A 19,803-nucleotide genomic window follows, 5' to 3' on the forward strand; every position below is an offset into this window, starting at 1 on the left:
CTGCAGCAGCTCATATCACCCCCTGCATTTATATAATACACACAACTATAACTCCCAACCCTCCTTCATGTACAGTGCTTTGTAACAAAGCGCTATATAAATACATTTTATCATTATTAAACCAGAGGGGCGTGAAGGACAGCCTCTGAAGACATGGGGTTTTTGGAATTCTATGTATAGAAGGAGCCCTATGAGTTGCTGGGGGAACCTGGACCCCAAACCAGAGAGGGGAGAGGGTGCATGTATGAATGGGCAAATGAGTGGATGTTTGAGATCTCCCAGGATTCTCTGAACATCAGTTCACCCGATTCGAGATACGAACAGGGTACGCTTGCCTAATTTGTGAGCAAAAATGAAATTGACATACATCTTGAGGTGCGTGTGTACTTGGTGCATGGCCGAAGAGGGTCTCTGGCTTCTGAGTTGCATTGATCATCTATACTCATCTCAACAAAGAGCTGGAGGAAACCTTCTAGTCTTGGAAAAACACGGAGAAAAGGAGAAGGCCTGCTTCCCTGTAAGGAAAGAAAAACTACTTTGCATGCAAAAACAAGAGAACGAGGAAAAGAAAAACAGAGTGCCTTCCACACTTGTACAGGCTGCTTTAGACACAGAGGTCTGTAATGATGCCAATTTGAGTAGGACCAAAACTCTAAAGGAGGAAAAGATCACAGAGACGGGTAACAACAGAAAAAAAGTATAAGCAGGAAGAACTCACAGCAAGGAATGATCTTGAAATCCTTAGATCATGGTCGAGTATGATAGACACAGTATCTGGGATACTTCAGCTTTGAATAAGGTCCATTTCATACATTACGCATGACACAACCTGGAACCAAGGGTACCTATATGGTGCATATGTTTCACATTTACATTTTACATTTTGGGACAACCACTAGGAAAAAAAAAGGTCTTAGATGTAGTCTTTAAATACATGACCCACATGTCTGAAATGCTGTTCGTCTCAATACCTCAATTTGTGCACACTGTTACCACTTTCAAGAATCCAGAGACATTACTGAGTAACAGGAATGGTGTGTGAGAGAGATCCGCTTACAAATCAACTCTACCCAGCAGTTCCTCTAACTCATCTTTGACTTTTATATTAGTTTAAAGAAGTCAAGGACACTAAATTTTCAATGACCAGAGTCCATGCTGAAATACATTGCCCTTGGTTAATCTTTAACTTGGATAGGGATGGCCGAGGCTGGTAATTCTGCAGGCTGTGATACCAGTGGACCCCTGAGGAGAAGAGGAAAAATAGGCAAGCCAAATTTGTGAAGAAACCACTCTTGAAGTAACATTCAAGAGACTTAAGGTATTGATCCACCACCACCCCAGATGACACTGTGAGGAGGATGAGAGCTTTAGCACAAGTTCTGAGTGGATGTTGAGTTATGAAAGTGGATTTTCCTCCACATATAGTACTATTGAAACTCACCTGGGCAGCGATTAATGGCCAGAATCTGATGCTCAGTGTTGGCATCCTTGGAAAATCCTTAACTTTGGTACTGATGGATAATGCTAATCATGCTACAGAATGGGAAAGGTTCACAAAGTCTCACTACCAATTATACAAGATCTTATTTTGTCAAATGTGGGAATGGCTACATTTTTTAATTTCATTTTTTTTTTAAAAAAAGATGTTTCTTCTCTTTTTTTCTTTTTTTGTAAAAATCTTTACAAAAACATCTCACCTTCCCCTTATTATCTACAGGACCCCAAAAAGTATCCTGATATTTACATACAGATAAACAAAACCCTTCACGGGGAAAGAGATAGGCATTAAGAAATAAAATAGATTTAACCAAAGGAATCCTAGGCTATGCTGAAAACCTGGCCTTCTGTGTTTTTGTGGGTTGGGTTTTTTTTAGTGTGTGTGTGTGTTTAAAAATAGCAACACCAAATTCCAAAGTGAAACTATACAAGATTGTGGATTGAGGAGGATCTAAGAAATTTACCACCAATAAACTGCCTCCTTGCACCTAGAAAATCGCATGCACTCGCTTTCAGTAGTTGTTGAGACACACGAACAAGGTGGACGAATACCCCAGCCACAATCAGAAGTGGCCCACAACATGCACGGAGCACTTTATCAGCGGAATGGCACAACTACCCATCTGCCAAGCAGATTCTGGGATTCTCTTCCCCAGAATCCAATGGAGGAGAAGTAGCATCGCCCTCTAGAGGAGCACATGTGGACTGCATATGGCCTGTCCCTGATCTACATTCTTCAGTTTAAGCATTGCAAAAGGTAGTTGTCTTTTGACATCAAAGATCCTGGATGATCCCAGATCTCCCATCCTGCCACATTTAAAGGCTGACAACGAAATCACCTTTGAAAAATAAAATCTCTCCCCATCAGTGTTAGGAAACATACATAGAATGAGAAGAAGAAAAGTGAGAGTGTGATTTTCAGTCCCTAAATTCATGCTATTTTTTTTCCACATGTACACTCACACTCACACACAAACACACACACGTATATGCACAATGCCTCTTTAAGTGACTGGGGGGTGGATTCTGTCTGACATAATATGTATCACTTGTCAGGTCACTATAACCCTGCAGGCATAAGTATATGGAAAAGTCAAATTAGAACTTATTCTGCAAGTGACCTTTTGAATGGACATCAAATGCTACATGGTAAACACCCCTCCTCAGAAAGCAATATCATGGTTAATGCCTTGAAGGAGCAACAGAAGGACAACCCAATCCACAACTATTTTTCCTGCTCTCCACATTCCCTTGTGCTGGAAGATGACCCTAAAATTTGGCACCTGGTCGTCTAGATCAGTGGTTTCCAAATTGTAGTTCTGGAGAAATGTGGGGTTCCGTGGAAAACTAGATTTCCTCAGCAGGTAGATCACTAATGGCAGAAAACTGTCCTTTCCCAAAAGACCACTTGCTCACTACTACCAAAATTCTCCTGCAATGTGCAGGTATAAGGAAGTGTTGGGGGACATGTTCTAGGGGGCTTCATGAGTGCAACCTAGTGCATCCTGAATGAGGCCCAGCCATTGTTCTTCATGAATGGTCCGTTCACCCCAGAACCCCTTGTGAGGGTCCATAGCAAGCAAACGAACGTAGAACGTATTCCCTGAAAGTAGAATGTTTGAACACCACTGATCTAGATGACCAGGGGCCAAGTTTTAGGCTCCTTCCACATATTCCAATAATAATTAAAAAATCACATTATACCATGACCAAACATTGCAAGTTGCTACTCAACGTTCAAGGGAGAATAGTTGATATGGCTCTTCCTTCATAAGCCTACAGAGCATATGAAAGTATGCGACTGTTATGAAAGGGTGCCTTAGAGGGAGTGTCCCTCCCCAGTGCTTTCCATCTCAACAAATTAGACATTCCTTTGGATATTACAAGCACATTCTCTTCTGCAGGTGACTAGTGGCACTTTTTACAACACGCACACAAAGAAGGAGGAGAAGTTCTGCTGTAAGTAAAATTACACAGTGTGAAGATGTGAATACAGTTTGCGCAACTTTCTGATGGATGCCCCGTGGCGGAAATGACAACCGAGAGCTACCAGCCCACTACAAGAAATCGCAGACTCTCGTTTCACAGAATCCCCAAAGCTGCTATGGCTCACATCTCTCTGGATTCTACTGAGTTGTGTGGAAGAAAAAAAAAATGGAGTGCTTCAACGCAGGCTTTCCAAGGCTGAGAAAGAAAAGGCTTAGGTCTCATTTATGGACAACATGGACGCTGTACGTGGATGCCCCTTCTGTGATAATCTGGGGCTGGACTTTATGGTCATGTGCTGAGTTAACACATGCAATTGCCACAACCAGCTTCCAATGCAATATCACATCTGTTTCCTCAGCGATGCCCCATGCTCCTGCTACATACGCGCAGCCATCCTGCACGTACACCTACGACGGCAGTTCGTAGCGACGTTTTATCGAAACTATCAAGAGAGCCATGTCATGAAGGGCAAGGATAAGACAGCCTTACTCGCTTCACTGTGAACATTCTTCTAATTTAGAGATTCCTCCCACTTCTTTTAATATCACAGTTACCATAATATATCATCGTGGTTTTGTTTTGTTTTAAAAAATGAAGAAATAACGCAGCTGATAAACCCAGGCTAATATTTTTTTTATATATATATAATATATATAATTATATATATTTATAATTCCCCGCCCCATACGAAAGTCTGTAAAAGTTGGTGCTGCAGTGTGAAAGCTTCTTTGAGCATAAGAGCTTAAACAATGTACCTCACTGTTAAAAATAAAATAAAATGGAAAGAGAAACAAAGAACCCAAAGAGCTGGAGGGTGCATCGTTATCCCGTATTTCTACAGTGTTGTGTCTAAATGTTGTGCTGGCTTGTAAAAGGAACTGGGATGCAAGTCATTCTTGCTCTTCAAATACTGCTCAAAATTCTACCATTGTCATTGGTTCGTTTCCAGGGCTATGCTGTCCTCTTGCCCTCTGGGCTTCCCTTTCTCCTCCTCCTCCTCCTTAATAGCCTCGATTTGTTCAGAGGGTTGGTGCAATGTTGCCGGCGGCTCCAGGGCTTGCTTTTCTGTCCCAGCTCTCCGCTCTTCCTCCTCAATGACTTTCTTCCACATCTGATGGTTCTCGAGGAGGTGCTGAGTTATCTGGCAGTAGACTTTCCGCCTCTTCTTTCCTAGAAAACACCACAAGCAAAAAGGACGCATGACGGGGTGCAATCCCATAGGCACGTACCTGGTAGCCTGGCCCGTTGGACGTGGCGGGGCTGACTTCCGAGTAAAACATGTGTACCACCTCACCACCGGAATAGTAGCCGTTTTGGGGCCGTACAAAGATCACAAAAGAGCTTTCTCTTTTGGGAATGGTGGAGTAGTCTGTTTTGATGGGGACAACCAAAACTATGGCAGGTAAATTAGCCACTGTGGAAGGCTTTAAAGCTTTTGAGTGCATTTCATCAACATTCATTATGAAAGAGGTACAGTACTGTCCATACATTTACTGGGCTGGTGCATAAGAACATAAGAAGAGCCATGGTGGATCAGACCAAGGGTCCATCTAGTCCAGCATTCTGTTCACACAGTGGCTGCCAACCAGCTGTTGACCAGGGACCCGCAAGCAGGACATGGTACATGCAACAGTACCCTCCCACCCATGTTCCCCAGAAACTGATGCATATAGGCTTATACACCATCAAAAGATGTGAGCGCAGATCTTCAGATGAGGGTATTCCACATGGAAACTTATATGTGTGACATGTCCTCCTCCAACACTTATTTTGAACGAGAAGGATCAGACAGATGGGGACGTTACTCATAAGGGCTTCCAGATGGAGTGCTTGTTCCTTTAGGCACATGGAGATGGAGCATGATGTGCTCCTCCACCAGTGGGAGGCAGAGGAAGGCATAGAATAGTGATAGAGCCCATGCTTTCCACACAAAAGGCCCCAGGTAGGGCTAGGAAACCCTGGAGAGCCCTGGCTAGTCAGTGCAAATCAGTTTCCCTTAACCTGGTGTCTCCCAGACGTTTTGGACTTCACCTTCCAACAATCCCAGACAGCATGGTGAATTATCAGGATTGATGGGAATTGTAGTGCAAAACATCTGGAGGACACCAGACAGGGGAAGGTTGGTGCAGACAACCAACCTGCACCAACCTTCCCCTATCTGGTGTCCTAGATAGACCACTGGTCCACTTGGTATGCTACTGCTTCCTATGTTTCTTTGTGACCTGTGTCAACAGCCTGCCAGTGGCTGGATGAAACCTACGCCAATGAAATGCGTCTTAGGCCTAATCTACACTAAGTAGGATATTGCACTATGAAAGTGGTATGAAAGTGGTTTATAAAAGGCAGGAGCCACACCAAGCAGGATATAGTGGTATGAAAGCAGTATATGGTACGTGTCAATGGGCCCCAACAGTGGTCAGTGCACTTCAATACTGCTATAAAGCAGTAGTGTGGCTCCTGCCTTTCATATATCGCTTTCATAATGCAATAGTCTGCTTGGTGTTGATTAGGCCTAAGTCAGAACAAATGAGTCCCATTGATTTTAATGGAACATAAGCCTGGTTATACTGAGCTGAGGTAATACCACTTCAGATGGCAAGTGAGAGCTCACATGACTAAGCGGGGGAGGGGGGGATTTTACTGAGGAACAGTCAATCATTTGACTCCCCGTCTGCCGTCAGAAATGGTACAGCCCAGACACTGGTTTACCACCTCAGTGAGAAGTAAACCTTAGTCATAACTTGTGTTGGATTGTGGTCTCTGTCTCAAGCTAACTGGAACCCCCAAAACTGAAGAGGGATTAGGACTGTCAGATTATCAGACAGTTAATTGCCTGCCTTTTCATTGATTAACTGAGGAATTTTCAATAAATGTGCAGACTGAGTAAGCCAAAATGTACGCAATCTTCTGAGGTGCTAAAGGAAGTCAGAGGGCATGTCTACACCAGCCCTATATCCTGGGATTGTCCTGGAATTGTCCCTGTGCATCCAAGGCTTTAGCTAGGCCGGGCGAAATCGCGGGGTGATACCCGGGATCATCCCTGTGCATCCACATGATGCACAGGGAATCCTGGGATCAGGGAGGGATCATCCCTCCCTTGCCCCAGGATCTCGCCCTCCCCTTTGGCCCCGGTTTTTCTGCGGTCCCGGGCTAAGCCCGAGACCGCGGAACGTGTGGCCGGATGCTGCGGGTTGACCCAGCTCCGCGCGATTCCTCACGAGGAGCTGCGCCCATCGGGGTTGGGTGGGGGGAGCAGGGAAAATAATTTAAATTTAAAAAACAACTTACCTTTAGCGCACGAGCGTTCATGTGCTGCTTCCTCTTTAAGAAATTTTTAAAAATGGCGGGCACGTCACCTCTCCTTCTGAGGTCATCATGCCTCGTGTGTAAACAAAGGAGGGATCTCGCGTTAAACACAACGTGAGATCTTCCCTCCTCCATCACGGGCTATCAGATAGGTCTCGCTAAGGCCCAAATGTCACACAGGGCATCCCAGGAGCAGGCAGGGACAATCCCTCTATTTTCCTGGGATAACCCTTAGGTATAGAAAGGGCCTGAGACAGCTTACAATTGAATACGCAAAAACCGCCACTTCTCGTTAGAGGGAAAGGATGCCATCTTCCTGTTTTCTACCAGCCTCTCACCAATTAAAATTGGTTGCCACTGATCAATCAACTAAAGGTTCAGTGGATTAATCTACCTCTCAAGCAAACTGAATGAGCATTTCACACCCTTTTTAGGGTTACTCAAACCGCTCAGGATCAAACTAGGCAGAAGCAAAGCATTAAACAAAAACCCTACGGTTTACAAAAACAACGTTAAGGTTATACAGTTTTCACCCAAGCACCAAAAAGCAGGGGAATTGGGAGTGAAGGCTCACAAGCCTTAACGCCACGTCCTCCCTAAGGAAGCAGAAAGTGCCAGTGACATTCTCATTCTCTCCAAGCAGATAAACCATGACGACAGGATGGAGAAAAGGGTATGCCGAGGTGACTGTGGGGTTGTGGAAAACTGATGACGTATTCAGCCTCCGATTTGCTTAGCTGAAGTGGTTGAGTTCTCAGTTAAGTTTCTTAGTGGGGGAAACACTTAAATTCTGCCTCCCCTTCCAAATTCTCCCATGAGCCATCCTTGCCACTAGCACCTGCTGACTTGAATGATAGACCCCCTTCAGGAGTTTTAATGAAGACGAGTGGAGGGGGCGGGATGGAGATGGAGACAGTGACGTAGAGGAATGTTTTGTCCCAAAGAATTGTGTTGCATAGATTAGTGTTTCCAGGTGGCCTAAAGTAAGTGTGTGTTGGGAGCCAAGTTGTTGAGTCCTTCGAGCTTTTCAACTGCAAACAAAGACCTTTTCACTGTGGCACAGCCCAAATCCAGTTCAATCCTTCATTAGAAAGATTTCAGTTCCCGGTAGGAAACCTTCAGGTTTAATCAGAAGAAACCTCTATTCTACACTGGCGCTCCGTGTCAGAACATTCTATCCCTGGTCTCCCGGGAGATACCCCCCTCCCCTCCCCAATCTTGCAGTTCTCCACAGAGGTCACTGGAGCATTTACCTCGATTTGAAATTTTGCTAGAAACCACTGCAAACCTCATCAGGTGAACCACTGCAACCGCATTCATTGCTTTTAGATCATATGGGATGCTGGAGGACTACTGGACACGTAAGAGACTTGGAACATAAGAAGCACACTCCGCCGCGGCCCCTATCAACAAGGGACAGACCCTATTTTCTTATTATCTTTCAGGAATCCCTGCTGAAATTTGCTAGTGTTTATGTATTATTACATTTATATACCACCTTTTTCCCTCTTTCTCACAACAACCCTGTTTGGTAGGTCAGGTTGAAGAGTCAGTGACTGGCCCAAATTCACCCAGTGAGATTCCATGACAGAATGGGGATTAGAACCTGGATCTCCCAAGTCCCAGCCCAACACTCTAACCTATAAATCACACTGGGGCTGGCCTTCTTTAGAGGCCAGCTCCCTATCCAGGGTCTACTAGGTTACAATTCTGAGTATGGTGTGTGTGTGTGTGTTTGTGTATCTTGCCATTAGTGCACATGCATATAAAGGCCTGTGCATGAACACTGTGTGGCAGTATGCAGTGTACAGCTTGCCGCTGCACTCACAGAAGCAGGTGAGGTCAATTCTGAACCACAGTATCATTCTGCCTGACCATGATATATTTTTCTGAATGCATTTTTATCCGAAAGAACAAACACTAGAGGGCAGTAAATGAAAATAGCAACAGAAAGGTAGAGTAACTTATAACTGGACAGGATCTCTTCTCGATCCTCCCAGAGTGCAGGACACAGAATAACGGGCTCAAGTTAAAGGAAGTCAGATTCCAGCTGGACATCAGGAAAAACTTCCTGACTGTTAGAGCAGTGCGACAATGGAATCAGTTACCTAGGGAGGTTGTGGGCTCTCCCACACTAGAGGCCTTCAAGAGGCAGCCGGACAAGCATCTGTCAGGGATGCTTTACGGTGGATTCCTGCATTGAGCAGGGGGTTGGACTCGATGGCCTTGTAGGCCCCTTCCAACTCTGCTATTCTATGATTCTATGATTCTAGGTGAGTGGACTAGGCGCTTGGGAAGTGATCTCTCACATGAGAACAAGATTGTAACAAGCACATCCCAATTTTCATCTGGGAAATGGTGAGAGATATGAATAAGCTTTCATGAGAGTTCAAAGGAGTGGTCCCTTCCCCTTTCGTCAACAAAGATGCCTGGCACAGTCCTGGTCCTGTTGTGCCTTATGAATGGTCTACCCTCGCTGTTTAACTCACCTGTCGAGCTACGCAACAAATTGGCATGGGCAGGTGCTTCATAAGGCAATACAGGACCAAGGCAACATGGGTCACTTTTGCTGGTCCCGGGCACTCCATCCTTCCCATGTGGATTTTGGCCTGAAAGACCATGAAAAAGTATGGGTGCATAGAGGGTAAGTTGTAAGCAAGTACAATTTGTACAACGTCATCACTCTGCTGCTGAGATCATCTTCTTGGCTCGCCGCTCTGACCTCTTACTCTACTTCTGAAATCTCTTCATTGGCTTCCAATTCACTTCAGAATCCAATATAAACTTCTCCTGTTGACCTACAAAGCTTTTCACTGTCTAGCTCCTTCCTATCTTTCCGCTCTCATCTCACACTATTGCCCCGCTCGTGCTCTTCGCTCCTCTAATGCCATGTCTCTCACCTGCCCAAGGGTCTCTACTTCCCTTGCTCGGCTTCGTCCATTTTCTTCGGCTGCCCCTTACGCCTGGAACGCTCTTCCAGAACATTTGAGAACTACAAGTTCAATCGCAGCTTTTAAAGCTCAGCTAAAAACTTTTCTTTTTCCTAAAGCTTTTAAAACTTGATTTTGTTCTGACTTTTATACTGCCTGTTTGGTGCATTCTCTTCCCCTCCTTATTGTTTTATTATGATTTTATTTGAATGTAAGCCTATGCGGCAGGGTCTTGTTATTTATTGTTTTACTCTGTACAGCACCATGTACATTGATGGTGCTATATAAATAAATAAATAAATAAATAAATAAATAATAATAATAATAATAATCACTTATCACGGAGCACATCAGCTAAGGCATCAGCTTTTCCTTCCCATATCCTAGCTTCGTGGATCTTGAGCCTATATGAGGTCGCCTTAACTCTGGTCTTAATCTGGCAGTTGTTTGATCACTGAATACTAAGAACATCCTGCACATTACTCTCATTGCCAGAGAGCACTCCAAGGGCACCAGTCCATGGGGACAATCAGTGTGGCCCACTTCTCTATATGAGCCTCCATGCTAAGCAACCGTTGCATGGAAAATACTTGGAGCAACCGTTTCTAACCTATAAGTAATTCCTAAATTTAGGAATTACCTATAGGTAATTCCTAGGGCATGCCACAGTGCTACGGGAGAACTGCTAGTGTGCCACAGATTAAATCACAAAAGGATCCTTTTCAAAAATTGGGCTGATAAGAATGAAAAACTGTATTGAAACCAGCAAACGCAAATTCCTCAAAGACAAATGCAAATTCTGCATTTAGGCAATCAATCAATGCACAGCTATAGCATGGGGAATACCTGACCTGGCAGGTAGTCCCCATGTGGGGAAAGCAATTTAGGATTAACTTTTGTGAACTGCCCAGTTAGCTGGCTTTGGGGTCATATAGAAATGTAGTTAGTATGTAAATAGTGAATCACCTGCTGAACCACGGTATTCAAGTGGGCATGTTTAGCCTGGAGAAGAGAAGATTGAGGGGAGACATGATAGCACTCTTCAAATACTTGAAAGGTTGTCCTACAGAGGAGGGCCAGGATCTCTTCTCGATCTTCCCAGAGTGCAGGACACGGAATAACGGGCTGAAGTTACAGGAAGCCAGATTCCAGCTGGACATCAGGAAAAACTTCCTGACGGTTAGAGCAGTACGATAGTGGAACCAGTTACCTAGGGAGGTTGTGGGCTCTCCCACACTAGAGGCATTCAAAGGGCAGCTGGACTACCATCTGTCAGGGATGCTTTAGGGTGGATTACTGCATTGAGCAGGGGGTTGGACTCAATGGCCTTGTAGGTCCCTTCCAACTCTGCTATTCTATGATTCTATGAAGTCATGAGAATTCATAGCGCCATTTTACAGGAAAAAACCTTGAGGGGTAGGTTTTTAATTGGGAAAACCGCGTGTGGGAAGGATAGTGTTTAAACCAGGGGCTTTGAATAAGCAAGCAATAATCACATCCATCCTAAAAAATACGCGCGCCCACAACATACTTGATTCGGGGTTTTCACAGGTGTCCATGTCTGATGCATCTTCCTCGTCCTGTTCGTCTGTATCCCCAGAATCATCGTTATCGTCAATCCATTTCCCGGGCATGAGCCCTCCTGAGTCGTAGGAGTTGCACAGAGGTCCCACAATGTGAGTGATGAAGGATTCCTGGAGGTTTGCCAACTGAGGAGCAGAGCGGTCCATGAAAGGGCTGATTGGGAGACCCAAGCTGGCTTCTTCGTCACCCTTTGAAATCAAGGGAAACCGTGTTATAATGTAATCCGCACTGGCACTGGGAACGTTGCGGGCGCCCAACCGGGTTTGGGAGTCTGATGGACTTCCTGTGTCTGCTCCCCCAGAATCAGCTTGCTGGGCTGCAGCATGTTCACAGGCCTGCTCTTCGAGCGCCCCGTGGCTCAGCGACAGCCGTCCACCCTCATCTGGAGCCTCCATTGCGCACTACAATGGCAGCTCCGGAAATTGCGCAAGTTGCAGACATGGCGGCTATAAATTTATGCAACATTAAAGGCATGAATGCTCCTGCAGTACCGTCTTCAGACACTAGGTGGCAGACTTTCCTAATCACTGCCTAGGTTTGCAGTCACCACAGTTTGAAGCCAGGAGGGAGCAGTCTAAGTACTCTGCTGTGGGGCAGCCCCCCTCAGGGGAATGGAGTGGAGTGAGACCCCTCCCTCAGGGAGCTATAGGGGTGCACCATGGCATCACTCAAATAGGATGGGCACAATGTGTCCAACTCTGATAGCTGCACAATTTTCCTTGAAGGCGTTGCTGAATCAAACGAAGGGCTATTCCATCCTGCTAGAAGGATTCCTGCATTGAGCAGGGGGTTGGACTCGATGGCCTTGTAGGCCCCTTCCAACTCTTCTGTTCTATGATTCTATGATTCTAAGCTCGGAGAACAGCAACAAGGGAGAGGGCCTTTTCAGTGGTGGCCCCTCAATTATGTAATGATCTCCCCAACGAGGCTCACGTGGCGCCAACATTGTTATCTTTTCGGCGCCAGGTCAAGACTTTGCTGTTCTCACAGGCATTTAACAGCATTTAACAGCATATGCTAAGTTTTTTAACTAACCCCAGAATAGTTGTTTAAATGGATATTGTCTGTTTTTGTTTCAATAAATATAATAATAACAACAATTTGTTTGTTACCCGCCTCTCCCTCTGGATCGAGGCAGGGTACAACACAAATGCAAACACCACAAAATACATATAACTAATTAAAACTTTTAAAACTAAAACATTATTAAAAGCAGCACATTGTTAAAAAGGCATCTTATTCAACAGGCCTGCTTTTTATGGTTTTAAATTTTATATATTTGCTTTTAATGTTCACTGTTTTCAACTTTTGTAAACCGCCCAGAGAGGTTCGGCAATGGGGCGGTATATAAATTTAAATCATCGTCATCATCATCATCATCATCTACAGGAAGAAAAGCATTTAGATTACGCAAAAGAAAGGTTAACAGAAACTGTTTTCTGCTTCTCCCAGCCAGTAGGGCTATTTACCTGTTCATAAAATTCATTGACGATTCCCTCCGTCCATTGCAGGTGCAAGTCTTTGCATTTCGCTGGCCCGTTGATGTCAGCCAGTTTGATGCACATCTGGCAAACCAACAAGCGGTCATTCTCATTCGTCCAATCAATGCCAACGTCATCATTCACCTGGCAGATACACGTTATTAGAGTGAATAGTCTGGTATTACTGCAGTCATGCACGACACAAAACAAGTCAAGAGGAGGTGGTGATGTAGACTGCACAGAAGAATCTTAGCCCTCTAGGGATTTTTATTGATGTATCGTTGATATTTCATAGAATCATAGAGTTCAACCCCCCCACTCAATGCAGGAATCCACCCTAAAGCTTCCCTGACAGATGGTTGTCCAGCTGCCTCTTGAATACTTCCAGTGTGGGAGAGCCCACCACCTCCCTAGGTCATTGGTTCCATTGTCATACTGCTCTAACAGTCAGGAAGTTTTCTTGATGTCCAGCTTTCCTTCATAAGCATGACATTATATTTCCTTTATGAATATGTTCAAAGCTGAACTTTGTCTGTTTTCACCAAGGCTCTTGCCAACATCCATTACTGAGGCTCTGTCTCCCAACTGCTTCCTAAATTCTGCACCTGTCACACTCCATCTGCCATTTTGTAGGCTGGGCATCCTTTGGGACACTCTCTTTTTGTGGTATGAACGTACAGTCTTCTTCGATGTGGCTAATTTTCAATCTGACTTGGGACAATCCACCCCACTCTTGCTACCAAGTAGTCAGATGCCAGATTGCTGTGGAAATACTACGTCTGAAAGCCTTCCCATCTAATATGGTGTCTGAAAGCCTTACCATCCATTCATCCATCCCAGTGGTGGGCCTCCAATGATCAACTCCCTGTACTAAACCAAGCTCTGTGTCCACTACAGCATGCTGGTTCTTCTCTGCATTTAGTTAATGCTTCTTGGCTGCTTTATACCCCCAGGACATAGAGAGGGTCAGGATCCTTCTCTGTCTTAAGTGAAACTACAACGTGATGCTAAATGTGTAATTAGCAACTACGGTCCTATTCCTCTGTCCAATTATCTTTGGGACTGCAGCATGTGGAGAGCTTTCTTCCTTTAGCATGGTCCCAACAGAACACCCCATTATTCTTGCTATTAACTCTGGAACCATGTAGAACCAGTATCAGATCCAGTAAGCCCATGTACACCAGTTGCTGGAGAACATGAGTGGAAGGGTGCTGTTGCACTTGTGCCCTGCTTGTGGGTTCCTGGACGACAGCTGGTTGGCCACTGTGTGAACAGAGTGCTAGTCTAGATGGAACCTTGGCCTGATCCAGCTTGGCACTTCTTACGTTCTTATGTAGCTTGGCCCCAAGTCATTGTCCTTGCAATATTGCGAGGTAAAGCCACTATAACCCAGGCCCCACTGATCTGGACACCAAAAAGACGTAGGTAAGACAATCGAGCATACCTTGGCATTGAATTTAGCTACAAAGTCAAAGTGCTTCTTCAGATCAGTGGCCAAAATTGCCTCAATGACAAGGAACCGAAAGTGCTTGAACTCCACATGATCAAGGTTGACTAAGAAGTTATATTCCGGCCTGGACATGAAGAGGTTCCATGCGGCAGCGGCATGATGGTTCTCCAATACAGAACGGTCATTGTACAAAACAGCCTAAAAGAGAGAGAGAGAAAGTGATGACTACACAGTTAGGAAAAACGTAAGAATAACTATAGGATGACGGACAGCTGTCTCGGTTCATTTCCAAATGGTCTGAAGCAAGGCTGCATTTATTCTGCAGTAAAAAAAATATATTAAAATTCAGAGACAAAGTTGCCCTGCAGGTGTGATGCAAATTAATCATATTTTTTTCATGTTGCAGAAGTTCTTCTATTTCTACTAGTCAACTCCAAAAATCACACACAGTCCAGGGGGCCCAAACACCACTGGATGTTTTGCTTAGTCCCACTCTGGCTCCTGGGGTCTCACCAGGCATTGCCTCCAAATGTTCAACGTCGACTTTGCAACATTAAGTGCCAGAAACTTGGAACCTCAGGACCAACGCTGGCAATCTTGGGGCCCCAATCTGGCCCTCTGGGGGTCTCGATATGGCCACCCCCCATTTCCTCAATCACTGATCATTGGGTGGTTTTCCCCCATTCTAAAATGTTGAGATGCCTCCCCTAAGCGTTTGTTAGTGGCAGTAAGAGTTTTAAGCTATCACTGAGAGCCAGTGTAGTGTAGTGGCTAGAGTGTTGGACTGGGAGTCGGAGGGTCTGGGTTCTAGTCCTCCCTCGGCCATGGAAGCTCCCTGGGTGACTTTGGGCCAGTCACAGACTCTCAGCCCAACCTACCTCACAAGATTGTTGTTGTGAGGATAAAAATGGAGAAGAGAACTACGTATCCCACCTTGGGTTCCTTAAGGAGGAAAAAAGGTGGGATATAAGTAAATACACTGGTTTTTTGTGGGGGTTTTTTGTATTATGGCCCCACTCTTTTTGCCATAACCCTTTGCCTTCAGCCCCACATGCCACTGGAACGTGGCCCTCAAGAGCTTCTCCAAAATCGAATTCACTTCCACACCTCTGCTTTAAAGGATACTGAAACTTTGTGCCTAATTCTCCACTTGTGGAATCCTTATTTCATGAACACCCTTATTTTGAAGGCAGGCCTGCAAACCTTGGAACCCATCCAGCCAAACAGAACAGCATGCCCCCTCCCCAGCCCTGTCATGAGCCTGCCAGTCACTGGAGCATCCCTGTTTCTGAGGTCCTAGGCCTCATCTACACCAAGCAAGATATTGCACTATGAAAGTGGTATATAAAAGGCAGGAGCCACACTACTGCTTTTTAGTGGAATTGGAGTGCATTGACAACTGTTGGGACCCATTGACACATACCATATACCAAGTTCATACCGCTATATCCTGCTTGGTGTAGCTCCTGCCTTTTATATACCGCTTTCATAATGCAATATCCTGCTTGGTGTAGATTAGGCCCTAGACAAACATCATAAATAGGTTTATTACGGTGACCATATGGAAAGGAGGACAGGGCTCCTGTATCTTTAACAGTTGTATTGAAAGGGGAATTTCAGCAGGTATCATTTGCAGGCATGCAGCACCGGGTGAAGTTCCCTCTTCATCACAGCACATATAGCTGCAGGAGCTATACTAGAGTGACCACATACAAAAGAAAGCAAGGCTCCTGAAGCTTTAACTGTTGTGATGAAGAGGGAACTTCACCAGGTGCTGCATGGCTGCAAACAACACCTGCTGAAATCCCCCTTTCAATACAACTGTTAAAGATACAGGAGCCCTGTCCTCCTTTTCATATAGTCACCCTATCCCTGGTGGACCACCAAAAATAGTTGGAGGACTCCAATGGATTTGTGGGCCACAGCTTATGTAGGCCCGCTGTTCCCTTGAAAGAGCAATAGGAGCTGGTTGATCCAGCCTGTCTTACCTGAGGAGCGCTGGTTGCAACCAAGAAGGCATTGGTTCTTCCTGGGTGATCATAGTCATGCATGGCAGCAGCTACATAGAGGGCCATCAGTTCCAGGGAAGGGATGTTGCCAGCCAAGCAGCCGTAGCTGTCATCTGTTGGTGCGTATGTTTTCGACAAGACGTATCCCAAGTGGCCATGAGTGATCCCACTATCAGAATCTGGGCAGAAAACCAGGTCGTTTGCTGAGAGTTCGTCATGGAAAGGAGGAGCAACCTGTCTTTGGTTTTGTACAAAGGACCATGCTTGAGCTCACTCATTTTAATGGAACCTGGGCCAGATTTGTATCTATTGCTGAGGGGAAACTGCTACTTCCAAAATGTTCAGTGTGTAGGGATGTTGGAGGCATCGAACTGGGGCTGGGAGTCGGATGGACTCCCCTGCATCCCCTCCCTCCCAGTTGAGTCTGACAATTGAGGCTTCGGAAATTGCATAATTTCCCTCAATGAATAAATGGCGGCCGTAAAGGCCCCATTTGGGCAAGAGTAAAGGTGTGAACAGACTGAGCCTTGGACATCCCCATGATACACAAGATGTTCAAAAATTCCTAAACAATCTGGTCACCTCATTTTTGTGCTACTAGGTAGGAGTGGTTTAGCTATAACACCGAATCAGAATGGAGTACTGATCTAGACAATCTCACTTCCACTGCTATGACCCCACATACACCCATTCCACGCACACACACACAAGATAAGAAGGCCCAAAGAGTGGGGAAGGACAAATTTGCGGGGGAAACACTTTTCTCAAGGTCTTTTTTTCTCTCTCAAAAAATATGAAGACTGAATAATTCTGGATGCTGAAATATTTTCTTTCTTTCTTTTTTTAAAAAAAAATCTTTTTTTTTTTAAGAAATGTTTAAGATAGGAAAGGAAAGGAACCTCTTGTGCAAGCACTGAGTCATTACTGACTCTTGGAGGGACGCCAGCTTTCGCTGACGTTTTCTTAGCAGGCCTTATAGCGGGGTGGTTTGCCGTTGCCTTCCCCGGCCGTTATTACCTTTCCCCCCAGCTAACTGGGTACTCATTTTACCGACCTCGGGAGGATGGAAGGCTGAGTTGACCTGAGCCGGCTGCCTGAAACCATCTTCTGCTGGGATCGAACTCAGGCCGTGGGGAGAGTTTCAGCTGCAGAAACTGCTGCTTTACCACTCTGCGCCACACGAGAGATATTCATATATTGCTACCAGGCCTTTATTCCCCCAAGATGATTTCTAAAAATTATGTAATAGGAAAACTTTTAGGTCATTCCTTAATTTAGGGCAATTTATTTAATTGCAATTCCTGTAAACTGAAGACAAGAGTCTTGGAAGAGCAAGATGTGATTCTGCCTCTAGGGGGTGCAGCCATTTCCAGCAGAGAGGAAGAAGGATTCTTTGCTTCTGGGCGGCCTCTTGTTGACATTTGAAATACTAAGCATGATAATTTTTTGGCACACCAAGTTATACATAATACATTTTATGTTCGTGACTTTAGATCTGTAAAGGGCATTAAAAATATAAGTATTGCAAATTATTTAATTTCCCCCCAAATTAAATAATTTGCATTTTTCTTCAATGGTTTCAAAATGTCTGGAAATGTTACATCTCTTCACTAGGCCAAGAAATTAAACGTGGCCAGAAAGGCATACTAATAATATTACCTGAATCACTTGCTGACCCATGGTCGTTAATCACAGTTGAAAGGCCTGGTATAGGCTGTGTTGAAAGGTACCACACAGCATGAAGGACATCAGTGGCATGGATCCTGTTGTGATCTGTTAAGATAGAGGCAGGTTACTAATACTGGTTGGGTGGGAGTAATGGCACCATCTACTGGATACAGAGGAGAATTCATTCCTTATTCCTAGCTCAAATCTTTTCCAAGAAGTGCCATCAACTACTGACTTAGGGAGAATATGTGTGGTCATTTGCTGTGATGAAAAACAACAACAAAAATAGTCATGTTGGTCCATGAGAAGGACAACCCCCCTCCAAATCTAAAATTTGCTATGATGAAGTGGTGCGGGTGTTTTTCAAAGACAGTTATATATACCATCCCACATGGGAAGGTGTGTCATTTCAGCAACAGGCAAAATAATGGGCTCAAGTTACAGGAAGCCAGATTCCGGCTGGACACCAGGAAAAACTTCCTGATCGTTAGAGCAGTACAACAATGGAACCAGTTACCTAGGGAGGTCGTGGGCTCTCCCACACTAGAGGTATTCAAGAGGCAGCTGGACAGCCATCTTACAGGGTTGCTTTAAGGTGGATTCCTGCATTCAGCAGAGGGTTGGACTTCATGGCCTTATAGACACCTTCCAATTCTACTATTATATAATTCTATGAAATGCAGAGTGCATGGGAGAAAGCACACAATCTCATGGCCATGGTTAAGGGAACCAGCGAGATAATTTTTATTGTGTTGATTGATGATCAGGGGTCTGGAAACAACCAGGATGATAAAGGGGTCTGGAAACAAAGCCCTATGAAGAGAGACTGAAAGAACTGAGCATGTTGAGCCTGGAGAAGAGAAGACTGAGGGGAGACATGATAGCACTCTTCAAATACTTAAAAGGTTGTCACGCAGAGGAGGGCCAGGATCTCTTCTTGGTCCTCCCAGAGTGCAGGACACGGAATAACGGGCTCAAGTTAAAGGAAGCCAGATTCCAGCTGCACATCAGGAAATACTTCCTGACTGTTAGAGCATTATGACAATGGAACCAATGACCTAGGGAGGTGGTGGCCTCTCCCACGCTAGAGGCCTTCAAGAGGCAGCTGGACAACCTTCTGTCAGGGATGCTTTAGGGTGGATTCCTGCATTGAGCAGGGGGTTGGACTCGATGGCCTTGTAGGCCCCTTCCAACTCTGCTATTCTATGATTCTATGATTTAGGTGTTTCCATACCTTCTCTTTCAGGGGCCCTTAATGAAGGATTCAAATGCAAGTGCCACACTGGTCCTATCTACGTGTTTGTCGAAACTCGCAAAGAATTCTAAAAGATTGGTGAGGCATAACTCCAAGGTGAACTCTACCATGGAGATCTAGAGGGAAGATTGTCCACTAGCTTGCACAGAAAAGTGCCAGATGAATTCTGTACAATTATGAAATAACGTCCTTAGGAGTTACAAGTCTCATTGCTATAGAGCACTCCCAGAAGAGGCCTTTTTCCTAAAGCTTTTAAAACTTGATGTTGTTTGGTCTTTATACTGTTAGTTTTACCCTACCCTGTGCCTGTTTACCCTACCCAGTGCCTGTTTGCATTCTCTTCCCCTCCCTATTCCTTTACTATGATTTTAATAGAATGTAAGCCTATGCGGCAGGGTCTTGCTATTTACTGTTTTACTCTGTACAGCACCATGTACATTGATGGTGCTATATAAATAAATAAATAAATAAATAAATAAATAAATAATAATAATAATAATAGGTAGGCAAAGACTGTCTTACTGAAGCAGGGTTTTCATGGGTTAATTGTCTGAAAGGTTGTTCTAGGTGTGGCCACCTTCTCCATATTGCTGCCCTCCAGATGAGTTGTACTGTGATTTCCATCATTCCCAGG

General features: G+C 44.8%; 1 protein-coding gene across 4 annotated transcripts in view; it reads right to left on the reverse strand.

The window, feature by feature from the left end:
- Positions 1-4,102: 4,102 nt before the first annotated feature.
- Positions 4,103-19,803, reverse strand: part of PDE3A (phosphodiesterase 3A) — a 326,281-nt gene continuing 310,580 nt past the window's right edge. For all 4 annotated transcript variants that reach the window (XM_063134777.1, XM_063134778.1, XM_063134781.1 and 1 more), the window contains 6 exons: positions 17,906-18,019; positions 16,226-16,425; positions 14,232-14,435; positions 12,776-12,931; positions 11,254-11,494; positions 4,103-4,656 (listed from right to left, as the gene is read on the reverse strand). In XM_063134777.1, coding sequence (XP_062990847.1) covers positions 4,418-4,656; positions 11,254-11,494; positions 12,776-12,931; positions 14,232-14,435; positions 16,226-16,425; positions 17,906-18,019 — 1,154 coding nt within the window. In that variant the 3' untranslated portion in view covers positions 4,103-4,417. The remainder of the gene's footprint in view (positions 4,657-11,253; positions 11,495-12,775; positions 12,932-14,231; positions 14,436-16,225; positions 16,426-17,905; positions 18,020-19,803) is intronic.

This window comes from Elgaria multicarinata, chromosome 9, assembly GCF_023053635.1.
Source record: "Elgaria multicarinata webbii isolate HBS135686 ecotype San Diego chromosome 9, rElgMul1.1.pri, whole genome shotgun sequence".
NCBI classification, from domain to species: Eukaryota; Metazoa; Chordata; class Lepidosauria; order Squamata; family Anguidae; genus Elgaria; species Elgaria multicarinata.